The sequence below is a fragment of the Aythya fuligula genome, chromosome 1 (genome assembly GCF_009819795.1).
Source record: "Aythya fuligula isolate bAytFul2 chromosome 1, bAytFul2.pri, whole genome shotgun sequence".
Classification (NCBI taxonomy): Eukaryota; Metazoa; Chordata; class Aves; order Anseriformes; family Anatidae; genus Aythya; species Aythya fuligula.
This window is the reverse complement of record NC_045559.1, coordinates 26,329,991-26,346,551: the sequence shown is the minus strand read 5'-3', so window position 1 is coordinate 26,346,551 and position 16,561 is coordinate 26,329,991. Positions and strand designations below refer to the sequence as shown.

At 38.7% G+C, this 16,561-nt stretch overlaps 1 protein-coding gene across 1 annotated transcript in view; it reads right to left on the bottom strand.

The window, feature by feature from the left end:
- Positions 1-4,911: 4,911 nt before the first annotated feature.
- ASZ1 (ankyrin repeat, SAM and basic leucine zipper domain containing 1) overlaps positions 4,912-16,561 on the bottom strand; it is a 36,786-nt gene continuing 25,136 nt past the window's right edge. The window contains exons 8-13 of the mRNA XM_032205214.1: positions 16,114-16,189; positions 15,703-15,759; positions 11,061-11,173; positions 7,438-7,543; positions 6,900-7,013; positions 4,912-5,058 (exon numbers count right to left, since the gene is read on the bottom strand). Coding sequence (XP_032061105.1) covers positions 4,912-5,058; positions 6,900-7,013; positions 7,438-7,543; positions 11,061-11,173; positions 15,703-15,759; positions 16,114-16,189 — 613 coding nt within the window. The remainder of the gene's footprint in view (positions 5,059-6,899; positions 7,014-7,437; positions 7,544-11,060; positions 11,174-15,702; positions 15,760-16,113; positions 16,190-16,561) is intronic.

The window sequence follows — 16,561 nt, the reverse complement described above, 5'->3', positions numbered from 1 at the left end:
CATAGGGGAGAGAAGACATGGCAGGGAGGGGACAGCCAACTCCAGCAGTTGAGGCCTTTCTGAGCAGAGGCCACAGCCCTCACAGCTCCCCCCCAGCCTCCTCAGGTGTGCAGCAAGCAGCTGACCCATGGGCTTTTCCCCAATAACCTTCCCCATTAACAGCAGCACCTTCACTTGCAGCAACCCACAGCAGTGATGAACACTGTCCTTCTCCTCCTCCTCCTCTCCAGAAGATGCTCCACGTGTAGCCCCAGAGACTGCACTCCCGGGGCCGTGTTTGCCTTCAGTGAGTACGTGTATGCGATTTCTTGTCAAGAGATCGTGCCGTGCACTACGCAGATGACAAGAGACGAGCTAGGAGCACTGAGAGCCTGACTCGTTCCATGCACACCTCATGAAGTTGAGCTGAGGCTTTTCAATACAGTGAAAATAACGTAGTCGGACCTGTGTTCCTGCAGTCAGGTGAAGAGGAAGGCTCATCTGGGAAGAATATTTGGTCCAAAACAAAAACCAAACCCTTAAATGGAAGACATCTTCCTAGATGTACTGCAGTCAGTATCACAGTTTAGAGGAACTCAAAAGCCTTCAGAGAGCCCTTTCAGTCTCAGTTATGGGGACCTGGGCTCCGTATGACATGAAACTGCACTGTCTGCATCAGGATAAGAAATATTTTAAGTCACTAAAGCTATTCAGGATACACACCATTCACTTAATGCCACTGATACCTGATTTCATACCTCACTGCTTGTCATTTCTGGTCTGTAAAATCCAGTGCTCTGGTAGATGGGAATTCCTATCCCTAGAATAGGAAATACTGTTTTCCAAATAAACCTTTCCCCCTGTGCCTCCAGAACACAGAAATGGCAGCAACTGTCTTTAAAAGCAGAAACCTGCAGCTATGAAACCTACTTGACCTCCAAGGCTTTTGGCTGTGTAGACATTACCTCCCTTACAAATACCTGAACAGGCTGCAAGGGAACAGACAGTGAACACAGATGAGATGTGGATCACTCAGTCCCCCTTTCATGACATGGCGTAAGATGGATTTATTCCCAAGAGACTTGTCTAGCAAGGCTGAAGACTCAAAATTGTCCATCGCGTAAGGTCCAAAGCAGCATTTGTAGTACTATAGCAGCAGCACAGCTTTATTTGGGCAAGAGCACCTGTAACTTTTGCACAATTACTGGAACTGAGTCTGGAGAAAGCCAACATAAGCAGGCACGTACCTGTAACTATTAGCAAAAGTTACAGCTTGGGGGGAATGTTAGAAGAGGTTCAAAGAAAGGAAGAGGAGAAACAAACTACATAGCTCAAGTTTTAAGTCTTGTCCCCAAGAAGGGGGTTGGACAAGGTAAGAAGAGGGGGAAAAAAAAAAACAACACAAAACCAACAAAAAGCCATGAACACAGCATTTCTCTATGTCAACAGAGAATGTGATAATAAAAAAAAGGCCCACTATTTCCCAGTTTAAGAAAGCACACAGCTAAAATTAGTGTCTGCTATTTGCAGATGGAACCAAACAGGAAAACAAAGGCAATGCCTTACTACAGGTATTCCACAAGTAAACTTGAAAAGTGGGGCAAAACCCAAATCCCAGGAAGACAGATGGAACACAAAATCTCTCATTCGCAACCTGTATTTTATCCTGGACACGTGAGAACTGAAATCCTTCAGGTTCCTTCAGATCTCTACAGGATCATCCAAGGCCCTACATTTGACACAGCAGTCTCAAGATGCAGAAAAGGCCACTGCCTGAATATTCATCAGTACCAAGAGAAGTTAGGTATCCAATGATATTGCAAGGCTAAGTAGGAACCTAGCTGCATCTTTAAGCAACTCTGTCGGATTTGGCCCCAGGTCCAAGCCACTCAACCCCCTGCGCCCCGATTTGCACTACTGTAAAAGGAAAAATAATACCTCACAGGCTTGTGAGGCTTACCTGCTTAATGTATGCAAAGCTCTTTAGCATTTTCCTCCCATCCCCTCATAGATGTGCTAATCATCGCATTACTACTATTCCAGGATAATGACTTTAATGTGGTGACTTACAGAAGAAGGCCTCTCAGCAGGGTGATTTTCATCTGAAGGCTCCAGCACCAGGTGCTGGTGGGGGGTTTGAATTTTTGACTGCATGGCTCAGGGGCCAGATTTTGCAGTAATCTCTTGGCTTCCTGCCCTATCACAACCATATTGTGATACCTTCTCAAGCAGGGAATTTGAAAAAGGCACTGAAACAACATGAAAGTGAACACAGGACCTTGAAGTTCACTGTTTAAGCCTGAATTTGGAATCTGAAGAGTTTTTTTTTTTTTTTTTAAATGATGTGGTAGGTTAAAATAGCCTTTGTTTATTTGGCTTTTATCATATCCTACTTACTCAGCACAATTAATGACTGACCAATAAAATGAGACATTTAGAGTCCAACATCAGGTCTAAGATGCTTGTTTCTCACATATGGTTTATGCCTTTTTGAACGCTCCAACACACTAAGGATGCTGATGGCAGAAAATCTGTATTTAGCCTGTATGCTGCCCACAATCAAGTGCTTGCAATTGTGGTTTTATAAACACTTGAAATAAGTGATTCATAAGACAACTTAATAGGATGGGCTTCTCCCAAATGCATTTTGGAGGCCAGCCTAACTAGCAGCTTATTGTAGAAAAGCACTACCCACTTCATTAGAGGCAGTCGATTTAAGCAACTATTCAATGAAATAGACACTATTATTTAAAATAGAAATGTATTTTGCCTTTATTGTACAAATTACTAGGAAAAAGCAGTCCTCTGCTTATTCAGTTTCTCTTATTATATTCATAACATGGTCTACAGAAACAAAAAAAAGTTTGCCCACTGTACTAATAGTAGTGGAGTAGTAGTAATTGTAGTAGCAAAATGAAATACATAGTAAAATATAGTAAATGAAGTAGTAAAGAAATTCAGTAAATTAAGTAAAATGTAGTAAATGAAATGGTAAAATGGAAGTGTAGTAGTAAAATAAAGACATTTGGAATTTAAGGTATCACCTTTCTGACGACTTTACCTATACAAAATTAGTTTAGTACAATGTTCAAACCTTTCACTCATTTCAGCCAAGAGTATTTTATTCTACTTCTCAAACTAGAAGCCATTTATCAGCAAGTATCATACTTTTATTTCCCTTATTGGTATTTTACAATAGCTATGAACAACAACAGCCCCCCCCAACTGGAAAAAAAACAAAAACACAACCAAAAGATGTTGTTATGCATCAAGCTTCTACTAATATTTACCAGCTACCTCATCACTGGACAACTGCATCTGAGTATTTTTGAACTGCATTTAGAGGTAATCAGAGGAGTGCTATTCGTACAACACTGTGTGAGACAAACAGTTAAAACTACACTTTATAGATTTCTCTATTTTCCAATTTCTTGGATTTTTCCTTTTGTGATGTGTTTTGTTAGTTCTGAACTAATTACACGGTAATACTTTAAAAATAGTTCTGTTTCTTTGTATTTCCTTTTCTTTGCTGCTTCAAGTCAGGATGCTGATATGATTATGCACTTCTACACTTCTGCTGGTAGATGGTGGTGGTGGGGATTATGACTTACCCTCTCTGATCCAAAGTTGGGAACAGAATGGAAAAAAAAAGTTACATTTGCTTCTAGCTTCATCACTCTGTAGGATGTTCCTTGCATTGAATGAGAAAGCTGGGAGGAAAGGAGGTAAGACAACTGCAATAACAAGCAAACATACTAACACTCAAGGTATATTTCCAAAACAAAAAGCAGAAAACAACTGACAGTGACAGTAACAGCCCAGAGTAGCAATCAGTCTTTTTTTATCTTCTCATTTCTAGTCTCTGGAGGGAGCATCCAAGACCGCACACACCTCCAAAAAGAGTGCTGAAGTATGACGCCCCATTGAGACTACTGGTTCTTCAGCTGATTTAGCAGAAGAATGTCCCTTTACAAACCTTCAGCACTTTTACATGTCTTTATTCAAGTCCACAAAGATGTAACTGTGATTTGGATGACTTACACCAATTCCTTTTTTTGCAACATAGCTAGCATGGTAATCAGACGAAAAACAGATACTAATATTTTGCTGCAGAACTACAAACAACTCTTTAAATGGAGAAAACCTTAAGAGAGAATCACTCAACACAAAGCTGCTGTAGTGAAAGCTCATCAGATCAAGAAGAAACATGCTGATACTCCTTCTAAGTTGCCTGCATTCTCGTAGCTAAGGATTCCTATAATCCTTTTAGCATCCTTATAATCCTTTTTGGGATGAAACTGTTAATAGAAGTAATTATGCCTGAGGAAACAGATCTCAGGCATAAATTGAATAGCACAGTTCAGCTGGAAAATACTTTCCAGACAATATGTAAAAAGATATTTGCTGTCCTGTGGCTGTTACAAAACAAAACAACAAAACAGGTACACCTTATCAGAAAGTTTTTCATATGAATCTGTACTACAAAAGATCTTTCTCAACATAGAAATCATGATACTTAATATTAAAAAGGCAAAACACACCATCGTGATCATTTTAAATACAAGCATGCAACATAAACAATACAGTATTATTTGCTTATGTTTACCTTTGTGAACAACAGGAAGCAGCTATGACAGCAACTGAACAGCAGGTGAAAACAAAACTAGTAATCAGTAAGTAATAGTTAAAACCCTGTGGCAAAAAAGCAACTTTGAGGAGATTCTGTACAAACTGTCTATACTAGAAACAAAACCTTAATATGCTTTTAAATAAGGAGATTTTATTTTTGATTCTAGACTGAAGTATGTACTGGATGCAAATATTATGGATGAGAAACCAGTAATTTTCATATGAATTCAGCTCAGTTACATATGCTGAATAGAAGCATAATGCGACCAAATTTTCCAAAAGTATTCAAAGCACTAAAAAAAGTCACTCTTTCTTTGCCATTAACTTAGTTATAAAGAAGAAAAAACCAAACCCAAACACTGTTAATGCTCCCATTTTTACTAATCTTTTTTCCAAGGTGGGTGCTTTTTCTGGGAATACCACTCGACTGGGGTCATTCTTCTGTTCATGCTGAAGCAGATGTTCAGTTCATGTTGAAAAGTACAACAAAGAAAAAAAAGTTAGTGTGAAAAAGGTACAACAAAGAAAAAGAGTTAATGTGAAAGCTTCTGAAGTCTGTGATAAAGCATAATCCTAGATTCTCAGGACTGAGATATTATTTGTGTGTCTGTGCCCTACTTCAACAGAAATCACTGTGTGCAAGCCTTTATCTTATCTCACGTGCAATGATTCTGTAAGCAATACACACTAGAAAACAAACTGTTTACACACTGAATTCCTCTGGAGTAAAACATACTAGTAGACACTACAAAAATCAACACCAAAACATTTAAACTCCAATCATCAAATGTTTTAACCAGGACTTCTGCTATTTAATAACTAGAAGAACTGTTTATTAAAACAACAGTTAAACACGTATCTGATTAATTTCAAGGAGTCTTTGAAAGCTCAAAGGGAGAGTGGAAAGTACCATACAAGTGCCTGCTCTAATGCCCACTGAAGTTGAGTGCAGCCTTGTCATGAAGTGAAACACTGGTTAAGTCCTGCTTCCCTCCCTTTTTTGTATGTAACACTTGGCAGGCTACCTCTTTCACTACTATACTTTCAAAAATTGAATGCCATATACCTCACGCATACTGACAACCAAAATCTTGTGATGACGAAGCTTAGGAAATACTACTGCAGATTTTAAGGGAATTTGTACTAACTTAGCATCTAAGGGGTTTCTCTGGTTCATTTACATTGACGCTTTTCATAATAAATGTTTCAGTGCTCTAGAAAGCTGAAAATTTAATATTAGAATGTTTCCTATTAGTCTTCCTCAGTCACGTTCATAACACACTACGCTATTTTAGTAGAACAGGAATTACTACATTTTTCAAAATAACCGGATGGCTAACGTTTAATGCCTGTTTAGCAGTGGGCATAGAGCCACCCTGCTGCATCTTCAACAGCTATAAAACCTCAAATTCAGATGACAGCAAGTGCAAGTAGCACCTAACTCAGGTCCTCCCAACCCCTCGCAACTGGCCTGCACACGCAGGAGGCAGATATATACACGCAGTTGACTTCTGCATATGCAAACAAAGGAACATAAAGAGCTAAAAAGTTCTTTGTTAGGACCTCTTAAATGTATTTGGTGCTAAGTGATTTATTAGGAGAAAGCTGTTATATTACATTAAATTTACTTGAACTCCAGGAAATTGCATTAGTAGCATTATACTTAAGGTCCGAGTTCCACATGGCTTCATTCAGTAACAGATTCCTTTCTGACACTGATGCTCCATTTACTCTACCAGAGCGGCCATTCATTTTACTGGCCTATTACTTAACGTGACCCCACTTGACAAGAGCGTATCATTGTGTTGGTCTGAGAATGACTGATGTGGTGCTAACATCTAGCCTTGACCTCTCCCACCCTCTTCTTTTGTCACTCTGCGAAGTTATCTGGGATGCCTCCTATTCAATCCATAAAAACTGCACTATCTTCCTTGGGAGTCAATAATTCCAAACAAAAGATTCCTTAATTAAGAAGTATTCAGAGTGGTTTATGCCACAGTGGCTGTCCACATGCACAGGAGTACTTCCCACTCAATTCCTTACTGTGGCAGAAAGAGTAAGACTGACCACTCCTTCATTTGGAGACTCGGCACACTGATCTGTAACATCCTAGATTATTTCACGTTCTATTATGGAGAGGTGGAAAGAAGTGTACGAGTGGTGGATGCAATGATCAAACTACAGCTGAAGAGGCTGAGATAGACCAAGGTACAAAACGTTTCACTGGTGGCTGTCACGTTCAAGATACTGCAGCCAGGTTTCTGTGTGCAATGTAACGGCCTCACGCTCACCTTCTCCACAAGGTCCTTCAGTCTGGCAGCTTCTTCTCCCAACCTTTCAACGTTGGAAACCATGTCTCTGCAGACTTCAATGTATCTTTCAGTTGGTGCCCACTGCAGTACTATCTGTTGAGAGTCAGTTATTTGCCAGAATTACTGCAAATGATAACTTAATGCTAATTAGTTGATGTAGTATAAAAGGTAGTGTCAGAACAAAAATGTAACTTTTTTAATGCTAGGTTTTCAATGTATGATTTACACATGACATTGATCTACTACTCTTTCAGCCTTCGTGGGAAGCTCCTGTCACCTGAATTCCCCTATCAGGGGAAACACTGAGTAACAGCTTTACGTTCTTTAATAGGGCAGCTTAACTCTTTGAAATAAGATTTTAAAAATAATTTTACTTTAGAGAAAAAACATTGGACAGCTTTAGAAAACTAACAATGATAAAGACATTTGATTAGTATTCATATTTTTCATTTTATGGCATAGAATAATGCTATTCCCCAAACTCTAAATCAATTCTTTTTTCCCTTTAGTTGAATACCTTGTGAGAATTTTTGAGGAAATGATTATTTATGGTCTGCAGAGGAACAGTCAGCTTGCTACACTCTTTATTCAACTTCTGAAGGAACTTGAGGCATTCGTCTCCACTACCAAAACAAAACCATATTCTATTACTTGTAGAAGGGTATGTCTTTTTGCAAGCTAAAATCATCTGTGCATTTCCAGCATTGGCTAGTAAATGAATCAGACATGCAGTTTCATTACATTGAAAAAAAAAATAAATCTATCCTGTTTAACACATAATACTACATTTAACATCTTGGCAAGTTTGGCAAGTTACACACTTTGATGGTCTGTTCCCCCGACCCAAAAGGGTAGCAAATCATGAAGTTACCTGGAATATTCAACTACACACAAAACTGAAAAAGCGTCATCCGAAAGTTTTTGTGAAACAATTCTGTTGACCTCCACTTCTATTTCCTCACTCTCATCAATCCTGTTTTTAATCAATTTAAGAAATTTTGTACGAGATTATGCCTAATAACCCCAGAACACTGCCTTCCTGTGCATGTGTGCATACAGATCAGTCTTCCCACACCAGGAGCAGAGAGTTTAGTCAACTTTATGCTGAATTATCAATATTCATTACCCACAGATGACATTTCTGAGAAGGTTTGGGGGTGTGTGTGGGGGGGAATAGTAGTATTCTCGTGGAGTCATTTAGTCTCCAGCAGAGTGAAAGAATGAAGAATCTGTTACTGACTTGGGACCTGGATCTGACAATACTTTCCTTCAAGACTAAAATACCTTATGTTATATACTTTTTTCTTCGAAGCAGACTTAGTGCTCAAAAGACAGGAAGATCACTGAAAATCAGTCTGATCAGTCTCCGAAGAGTGAAGGAAAGAATATAGAAATTTAACAGGCTAATTTCAATGCCAAGATTTTAGATCTCCCATGTGAGAGCGACTCAATTCATTTTACTTTATGTGCCAGAAGGAACCCAAAGTGTCAGTTCCAAGTCACGGTGCAAGCCAGAAAGTTGCTGCCATTGACTGGGCAAAAGAAGAGGATGGGGGGGGGTTAGGTAAGATCATCCAAACTTCTGAAACTTCTCCTGAGAAGTGCCTTTGTCACCAGTAGAACAGTTTCAGCTACGTGTAAGCTATTCAGGTGAGTAACATCAGGCCCAAAACAAAAGACAATATTAAGCTGGCATTTCCCTATTGCAGGACTTCATTGCATCTGGGAAGAGGCTGCATTTAGCCCACAGATTGTTTGCATTCAGCTCTCAAGTTTTCCCTACAACACCCCTCCCAAACAAGCAATATTAAGCTGCCTACTGGCAGAACACTGCTTCCTAAACACAGCTGGGAGCCTGGGGCCTGATCTACTGCTGCATCTATGTGGGAGGACAGGCGAGTCTGCAGACTCAACTATTTGGGAACCATTCTGCACCTAGGACTTGTTCCACCAAGATGGTCTGTCAGGAAGGGAGAAGGAAAAGTGTGACAATAAAAGCAGAACACAGCTCTCACTCGGTGTTATCCACAACCAGGATTATAACTGCTTTATACCCATTCTGGAATTATTTCCTTTAGTTTTCATTTCATATTTGCTTCTTTCCGCCTAGAAAGGTATCTTTTTAGCTAGCTAGGATCAGTTGCAGCACCTTCTGTCACAAAATAAGTTATTTTTCTTGAGAATCCCTCCAGAATTCCTACGTTAAGTATTTTATGGACATGAAAAAGAGGGAAAGATATTCGCAAAACTTCTTTGTTATACCAATATGGATCTTAAAAAACATTTTCATGGAACTCCTATCTGTCGCAGTGACATGTTATTTCCATTTCCAAATACTTCTAAATGGAAGTAACGTTTTCAAAATATAATCGCTTTTAAAAAGAATTAATGGCTGTCAAAACACCAGTGGCTAAACAGTGCTAGACACTCTGTGAGTTTATAATCAATCAGTTCAACATTTTCTACTATGTTAGTTTTTCTATGACTTAATGACTGATCTTCCTTCTCACAGAATGACTTTGAACAAATGGCAAGTAAAATCTTTATGTAACAGCAGGTAAACATAGCCTATGATTTTAGTCTCAAGGTCAGATGCCTAGAATACGTGTCAAGACATTTTCTATAAAACCACGCAGTGCCTGCCTTAACTCAAGTGCTGCCATATTTTGTTTTGTCTTTAATCAAACAATTATTTTCTGTTTTTGAGAACAACGTATGTTCTAAATGCATACTGTACAAATAAGTCTTTTTGATGACCATGTTACAGGTGTATGAGACTGTACCTCATGTTATAGGTATCATAATTCCCCCCCATAGATGGCTTTGCACGCAATTATTGGTAACTTTTTTTTTTAATTTATTATTTCTCCACTTATTATGCTTATTTATTTTTATTTAAGCTGTACTGCTTGACTGCATATACCAAACACTGCTCACTACAGGCCAATTTGAAAAAGCATTAATTTTTAACATAAAAAAAATGCATGAAGCTTGAACTGAACAAAGTCCTTTCACACTGCAGCTAATGCTCCCTTTACGAAGAATCAAAATCCTTTTATAAAAGTGCTGAACTTGGACACTGAGACACCCAGATGCCTGGCCTACTTCCTCAGCTCAGCAGCAAAGCCTTTATTTTAATTGGAAAGACTCCTGTGTTGTGGAGAAGAAAGAAGCAGCTAACAGAGGAGCAGTACAGCTACTAGGCAAGAATTACCCTCTTAACTAGTAGTACACTAGCCGACAAGAAGGTATCTCCAGAAGGGTGAACCTAAATTCAAGTCTAGGTCTCCTTTAGCAAAACTATTACACAGCAAAATAGAGGATAAGAGGTTTAAGAAACCTTGACACCTTTACACTTCCTACAGCCTTCAATCTTCTTTTAGTGGCAGATATGGGAACTGTTCTACCAGTGCTTAGGGGACTGATGAAGTTTAATAAGGCTGCTGGAGGATGCTTCTCTCAGCTCAGGCCTGGCTTTAATGGGACTGCACAAGACTATACCAGAATCAAGTACAACGGGTACTGTAGAGCTGGTACTAAAGCCCTATAAAGAAGTTTTCTTTCTATACATCTTTTTATTGCATTTTAAACTCAAATTTAAGTACTGAAGAGTCTGTCTTGTTTACAGATACAACAGAGAATTACAGAGACCACATCAATTAGAGTCTGCAAGGGTCAAAAATGCACTTGAAGCATGGGTAAGGGAAGAAGGCAAGACTCCACTTCCTTGAAGACATATGAAAATCTGCTCACTGAAGCTGATCAGAAAAAATAAAGAATGAGTTAATGCTGGAGTCAGAGAAGCCACATGTGATACAAACACACTTAGTGAAACCCCAGCATGGCAAGGCCACGTTACCCTACCTGGGGTACAGAGAAAGAATTTATCACTCAGAGACAACCAAAGCAATGGCATAAAATGGCAATATAACCCATAACCAGAGTCCTAACAACAGTAATCTAGGCTTTTAACTTTCCTTGTACAAAATGCAGACTACCATCTCTCAAAATCCACTAACTCTCATGAATGCTTATACATGGGGTAAGGTGAGAAAATCTTTGCTCTGTGCTGAAGAAAACACTGCAGTTACTCGAATAGTTTGTATTTCTCTTTACTTTCCTTAGATACACATTTATTACCTGAATTCCATCTTCACTACTTCAGGGAGATCTCCAATTCTTATTTCTTCCACTTGTAGCTCTTTAATAGCATCTAGGAGTTTCTGTTGATCTACAGGATTTGTAATGCCCATCTAAATTTAAAGAATTATTTTGTATTTATAATTTAGTTTTAACATATATTACACATAAAACAGCTCAGTACTATTTGAGTCAAACAGTCAACTACAACGTTTGTAACTTCGAAAGTCCGTAACTTTGAAAGGACAATAACACAAAATTTAAACTATTTAATGATGGAAAAAAAAACGACAAGAACCCAGTGGGAGTCAAAACTGACATTGCACTTTGAAAAATCTGTTCATTACAAAAAAGAAACTACTGTCAGCTGTTAAGTACTCTTACGTTGTTAGGATGCTATGCTTAGGTATTTCAGAATCATCTAAGACGTGATCCTGTTAAGGACTCCGCTACCATGAAATACTCTACAAAAGCAAACTTTTTATGTATCTGAGAGACAGCATACTTACAAGATCAGAATATGTTTCTCAGCTCAAATTGAGACCAGGTATCATAAGCCTAAGTGCTGCTCAACATAGGCTTATACAGTCCCTATGACTTCATTTCTCATTCTCCAGCTGAGTACCGAGGCTCAGCAGGAATGGGCCACTCCACAGTTTCAGACTGCAGGGATGCCACAGGCTCCAAAGCTGGGACCTAGGGGGCTCTCGCTCATGTTCTTGAGGTCTGAAACTCATGTCGCACATAAACCATGAGCTGTCCCTAGCCTAGAGTTTCTGATGGTCAGTGTTCATCATGACTCCATAAAAGCAGTCCTTTAAGTTCTCTGCCAGGTGTTCAGAAATGACAGATAACACGCAGAACTACAAGATCACAAGTTGTCTTTAGACATTTCAAACGGATGTTACAGATCTATAGACAGTAACTAAGGTTTTCAGCAATTTCCATTAGGTTTTCACACGTTCCTGAATAAATTGTACTCAAGTCTCTTTGGTAAACATCACTAGCAGCCTTAAGAGAGAAAAAAATGGATTTCCTAGAAATAAACTTTTTATGCTGAGCTGTAAATTTATTAGCTCTCAACTTTTTCTTGTGGAGCCCTATCTAGTACGAACTGATGTTTTCTTAATGTTTACAAAGCAAAGTGACATCTATCAGCAGTAACCTGATTTATAAGCAGCAAATTTACTTTTAGTTATGATTAACACATCAAATAAACTCCTCCAAGGACAGAGCGGCAATTATTCTTGAGTATTAAAAATATCTGGCTTGAAGCAGGAAGTATTAAGATAATTGGAATTGATTTTGACGCAACCTTCTCATTCCTGGAACAAACAAGTCAGGACACTGCTTTCTGATCAGTGTATCAAGACTATGATATAATTTGTATCCCTGAAAATAAAACAACTTTGCTCTGTGAGCACATCAGTTGACTGAGCACCACCACACCTTGAAGATATGGCTTATTATGTAAGGAGTGTCATAAAAGTCATTATCGATAAAGTCCTCCGTCACCACAGTCCTTTCTGAATCTACAAGTCCTAGGCGCAGAATTTAAGAAAGCGGATATACCAGTGCAATCTGCTTCCCCACAGCAGGCATGTTTTCCCTTTCCAGCCCATCTATGCTGAACAGGAGGGTTTACCAAGAATCTGACCATTCGTGTGATGATGAAAGGCACAGAATGCCAAGTATACAAAGCCCCTCTTCTTCTTTATGGATAAGCAAGCTTTTAAGCTGGTGTCAGTTCAATTGTACTCTGCAGACCAACTAATGCCAAATATTATTTTGAAGTAACCATACATTTAAGAACATAAAAGTGTTGCACCAGGACTTGCTTGTGTCTGTTGAACAGACTATGCAATCTTAGGCACATCAGCTAACAACACTTCACTCAAGTAAAAGCAAACCAGAAAACCCATGAAAACCCACGTGCCAGCATCAACATGACTTTTCTGTCAATCTTTAGGCAGAAATAAAAGAAGAGGTGAATAATATTACCTCAAGAAAAAGATGGCTTACTTCTCAGATAACACCCGTAAGGTTTTATGCTAAGTCTTGCATCTTTGCCATATTGCCCAAATGGTCACTTTTTTTTTTTTAAACAACTTCAAAATATTCTGCCAAATAGAATTTTTTTTTTTTTGTGGGGGAAGGTGTAAGGAGAGTCCTGGTACTATGATATGGAAGTATGCAGACCAGATAACTCTCTAATGATGAAGTTAAACCCATGGCTTATATATTTTGATGTGTCAAATTTTTATTATGCTTTCTCAAATCCAGAAGAACATGCCAGTTTCTCTTATTCTAAACTAACAGACATGTGAGAACGGAGCCTTCTCAGTCCAAAATGCATCAAGAAATAAAATTGTTCGTGCCACTGTCCTCTGAGATGAATACTTAAAGAAGATGCCCGTCTGCCCCCCCTCTCCAAATATCTAAGTGTCATGAGAAGCACAGAACCAAACAGCCATGTCCCAGTATGTTGAACAGACTTGTCTCAGTAGGGAACAGTTTATAACTTGGAGGAATGCAAGGATTTCAGCTTGAAAGAGTCATTGTTTAGGCTCTGTTGTAGAATACAGATAAAGATATTTACAGAGAAAATATCTTTCTGATATTGTTTGATGGAGGAAAGTGTCTCATGTTAGTGACAGGATTTTTTCTCCGCTTCTTTGGATAAAAAGCAGCATGGTTCAGAGGCATCCATCAGAGGTCATCATTAATCTTTGCAGTAATAAGATCCAGGCTCTTTAAAAGAGCTGGCTGTTAGTGGAAGATCTGCCATCACACTAAAACCTTTCAACTCTAGAGTTATGAGGAAACAGATTAGATTTTTTCTATCAGTGGAGTGGGGGGAAACTTTTACTAGAGCTTGAAAACTAGAATCAAGAATTTAGGGTAACTTACGAAGTGGTAAGAAGCCAGGAGCATTACATGTATGTCACTTAAAAAAAAAATCCTGAATTGAAGACTAATTAATTTATGTCCATACACAAAGCATGACTTGTTTTCCAGGTATTGCTTCCTGCTGTTGCTGAGGCAAGAGGCAATGAAATTCTGCTCCTACAGATACGGTCTTCCTGTGCAAGAACAGCTGATCCAGGTATTTATTTTGGTGTGTCCCCAAAAGTTCTTTGTAATAGGAAGCCCCCAACACGTTACAACACTGAAACGGAAGTTATCAGTTTATATGAAAAACATTACATCTCTTCAGTAATGATAAGGCTCAGCTATTCACTGAAGTCCATAACCCTTTCCCCCTCCTCCAAAGTCCCCATGACAAAAACAAATAACAATGACCACAACATCAAAACAGGCGATTGATTTGAACACATTCAGGTTTGCAGTTTAATGCAATCACAAGATTGCAAACCAGCTCACAAGTCACAAGAAGAAAAACCACAAAAATGTCTTAATAGTGAAATTCCTATAAAGGGGGGGGGGGCTTTACAGATTCAGATGAAGCCCACGCTGCGATGCTGCCCAGCAGACAATCCCAAAGCTTCAAGAAAAGCGCAGATGCTGACATGCCTTGTAATATTTATGTCTACGTGAACTCTCAGAGAAACCTCTTGATCGACAGAACTCCCCACAGGTACCCCCTCTGAGAATACAGGTATTTCTGAGCTCTGTCAAAACACTGACAACACCAAGTCTACTCAGTTACAAGATAAATCTTCATGCAAAACATCCTTATGACACCAGCACTGAAAGAACAGCAACATCTGCAGGTAGCTGTCGATTCCGCCTGCTACAACACATGCGTCCACGGAACCATGCGCATTTTGGTACCATCCCAGGGTAAAACAACAAACCAGAGCAGAGTAGGGGAAAAAAGTTTACACTGAGGATGTATGTGGCTAATATGTGAAGCAGGCCTCAGGCGGCTTGGTTAAGAAGGCCTCTTCAGCCTCCTGGCTCAGGCACAGAGTGCAGCCTGAACTAGTTACAGCATTTTAAGGAGACTGCTAAGATTGGATTTCATTATGGCATCCTCCTTTAGGCGGAGGAAGTTTTTCCCAGAGCAGTAATTCCAATAAGCCTAAGGAAAATGCGATCACCTTATTTCTACTACAAACTGAAACCTTACAATTGCTTATCAGTTTCTCCTACACAACAGTGAAATATTCAACTTCCCAAATGTAGTAAACCGTAAGAAATCCAATCTTTTTTTTTGGTTAAGGATTTACAAGTCTGTGTGGGATATGAGATGCCACAATACAAAAGATCCTACCATCTCACTAACTGGACCACATTTAAAGCGGTTATTTAGGATTATCTGGTGATAATACTAGCACTGATTTCCGTTCAGGGAAAGCATGCTTACATACTAACAATGCTAACAACTAAAATTCCGAACTGAACTATTTCCTGCTCACCCCAACTCCTACATCATTACAGCAAGAATACTGGGGGCCTCCAATTCATACTCAGGCAAAGAATATCCAAGAATTCAACTCACAGTATTTGAGGTCTATGGGATTACATACTTTAGAAAACATCTCTCTATATATAGAAATTCAAGTTGCTGTACAAGATTGTGAAAACAGACCTTTAAAGAATTCTTAGAAAGTTAGATATTTATAAGGAAAAGATACTAAAGCCATTTAAGAAAAAGGAGGAAGTTTTCAGAACTGACCTGTATTAACTCTTCTTTTTGCATGATCAGAAGTTGCCTTAAATATACATCTCTTTCCTGTATAAGGCAAAGGGTTTTCTGTCATCAAAAATAATTTTAAAAGAAAATAATGACTTTACTTAACCTTTTTCCCCCACTTACGTTTTACTGCAGTTTTCAGATACAAGAACAACTGCACAACACCATTACCAACGAAACACAGGAGTCCTCCAGTTTAGAAACATCACGTGTTATGACTGACTAATAACCAAAACTAATCCACTGCAGCGGACCTTTACACTCCAAAGGTAACTTGAAATTAATACACTTATTTGAATTAATATTCTAGAAACGACAGAACTTCTGCTGATGCTTAAGGTGCACCTGTTTTCAAGAATTCCTTTACAGATAGCAGATAAATCACAATCTTACCTTCAATAATCCTATTAGGTGTTCTAGACCAAGACCATGTAAAAATACTTCCATGTCATCCAAAGCTGAATAGGAACTGTAAATATAGTAAGATTCAAGGTGAAAACATTGGAAAATTAAAACAAAAAGATATCCTCAACAATACTTTGCAAAAAAAAAATCCCAGACAAAGCACTGTCAGATCTAAACCTGCACGTACCTACTGATAACAGTAGTCTCTCAAAAGCATCATGGAGTACAGCTTAACCTATCAAAACTTCATAATTTTGTTTCTGGTCTATTAGGTAGAAAGTAGAGTTGAGCCTGAAGAAAACTACTTTCATAAATGAATGTCACTGTTTAGTAGCAAAACGTTCTGAATGAATTTTAAAGTTGCTCACAAAAGCCTGGAAAATTTCTAAGTGCGGTTTAAGATAAACTGTGTGTTCCTATCAGCTAATCTTCATAC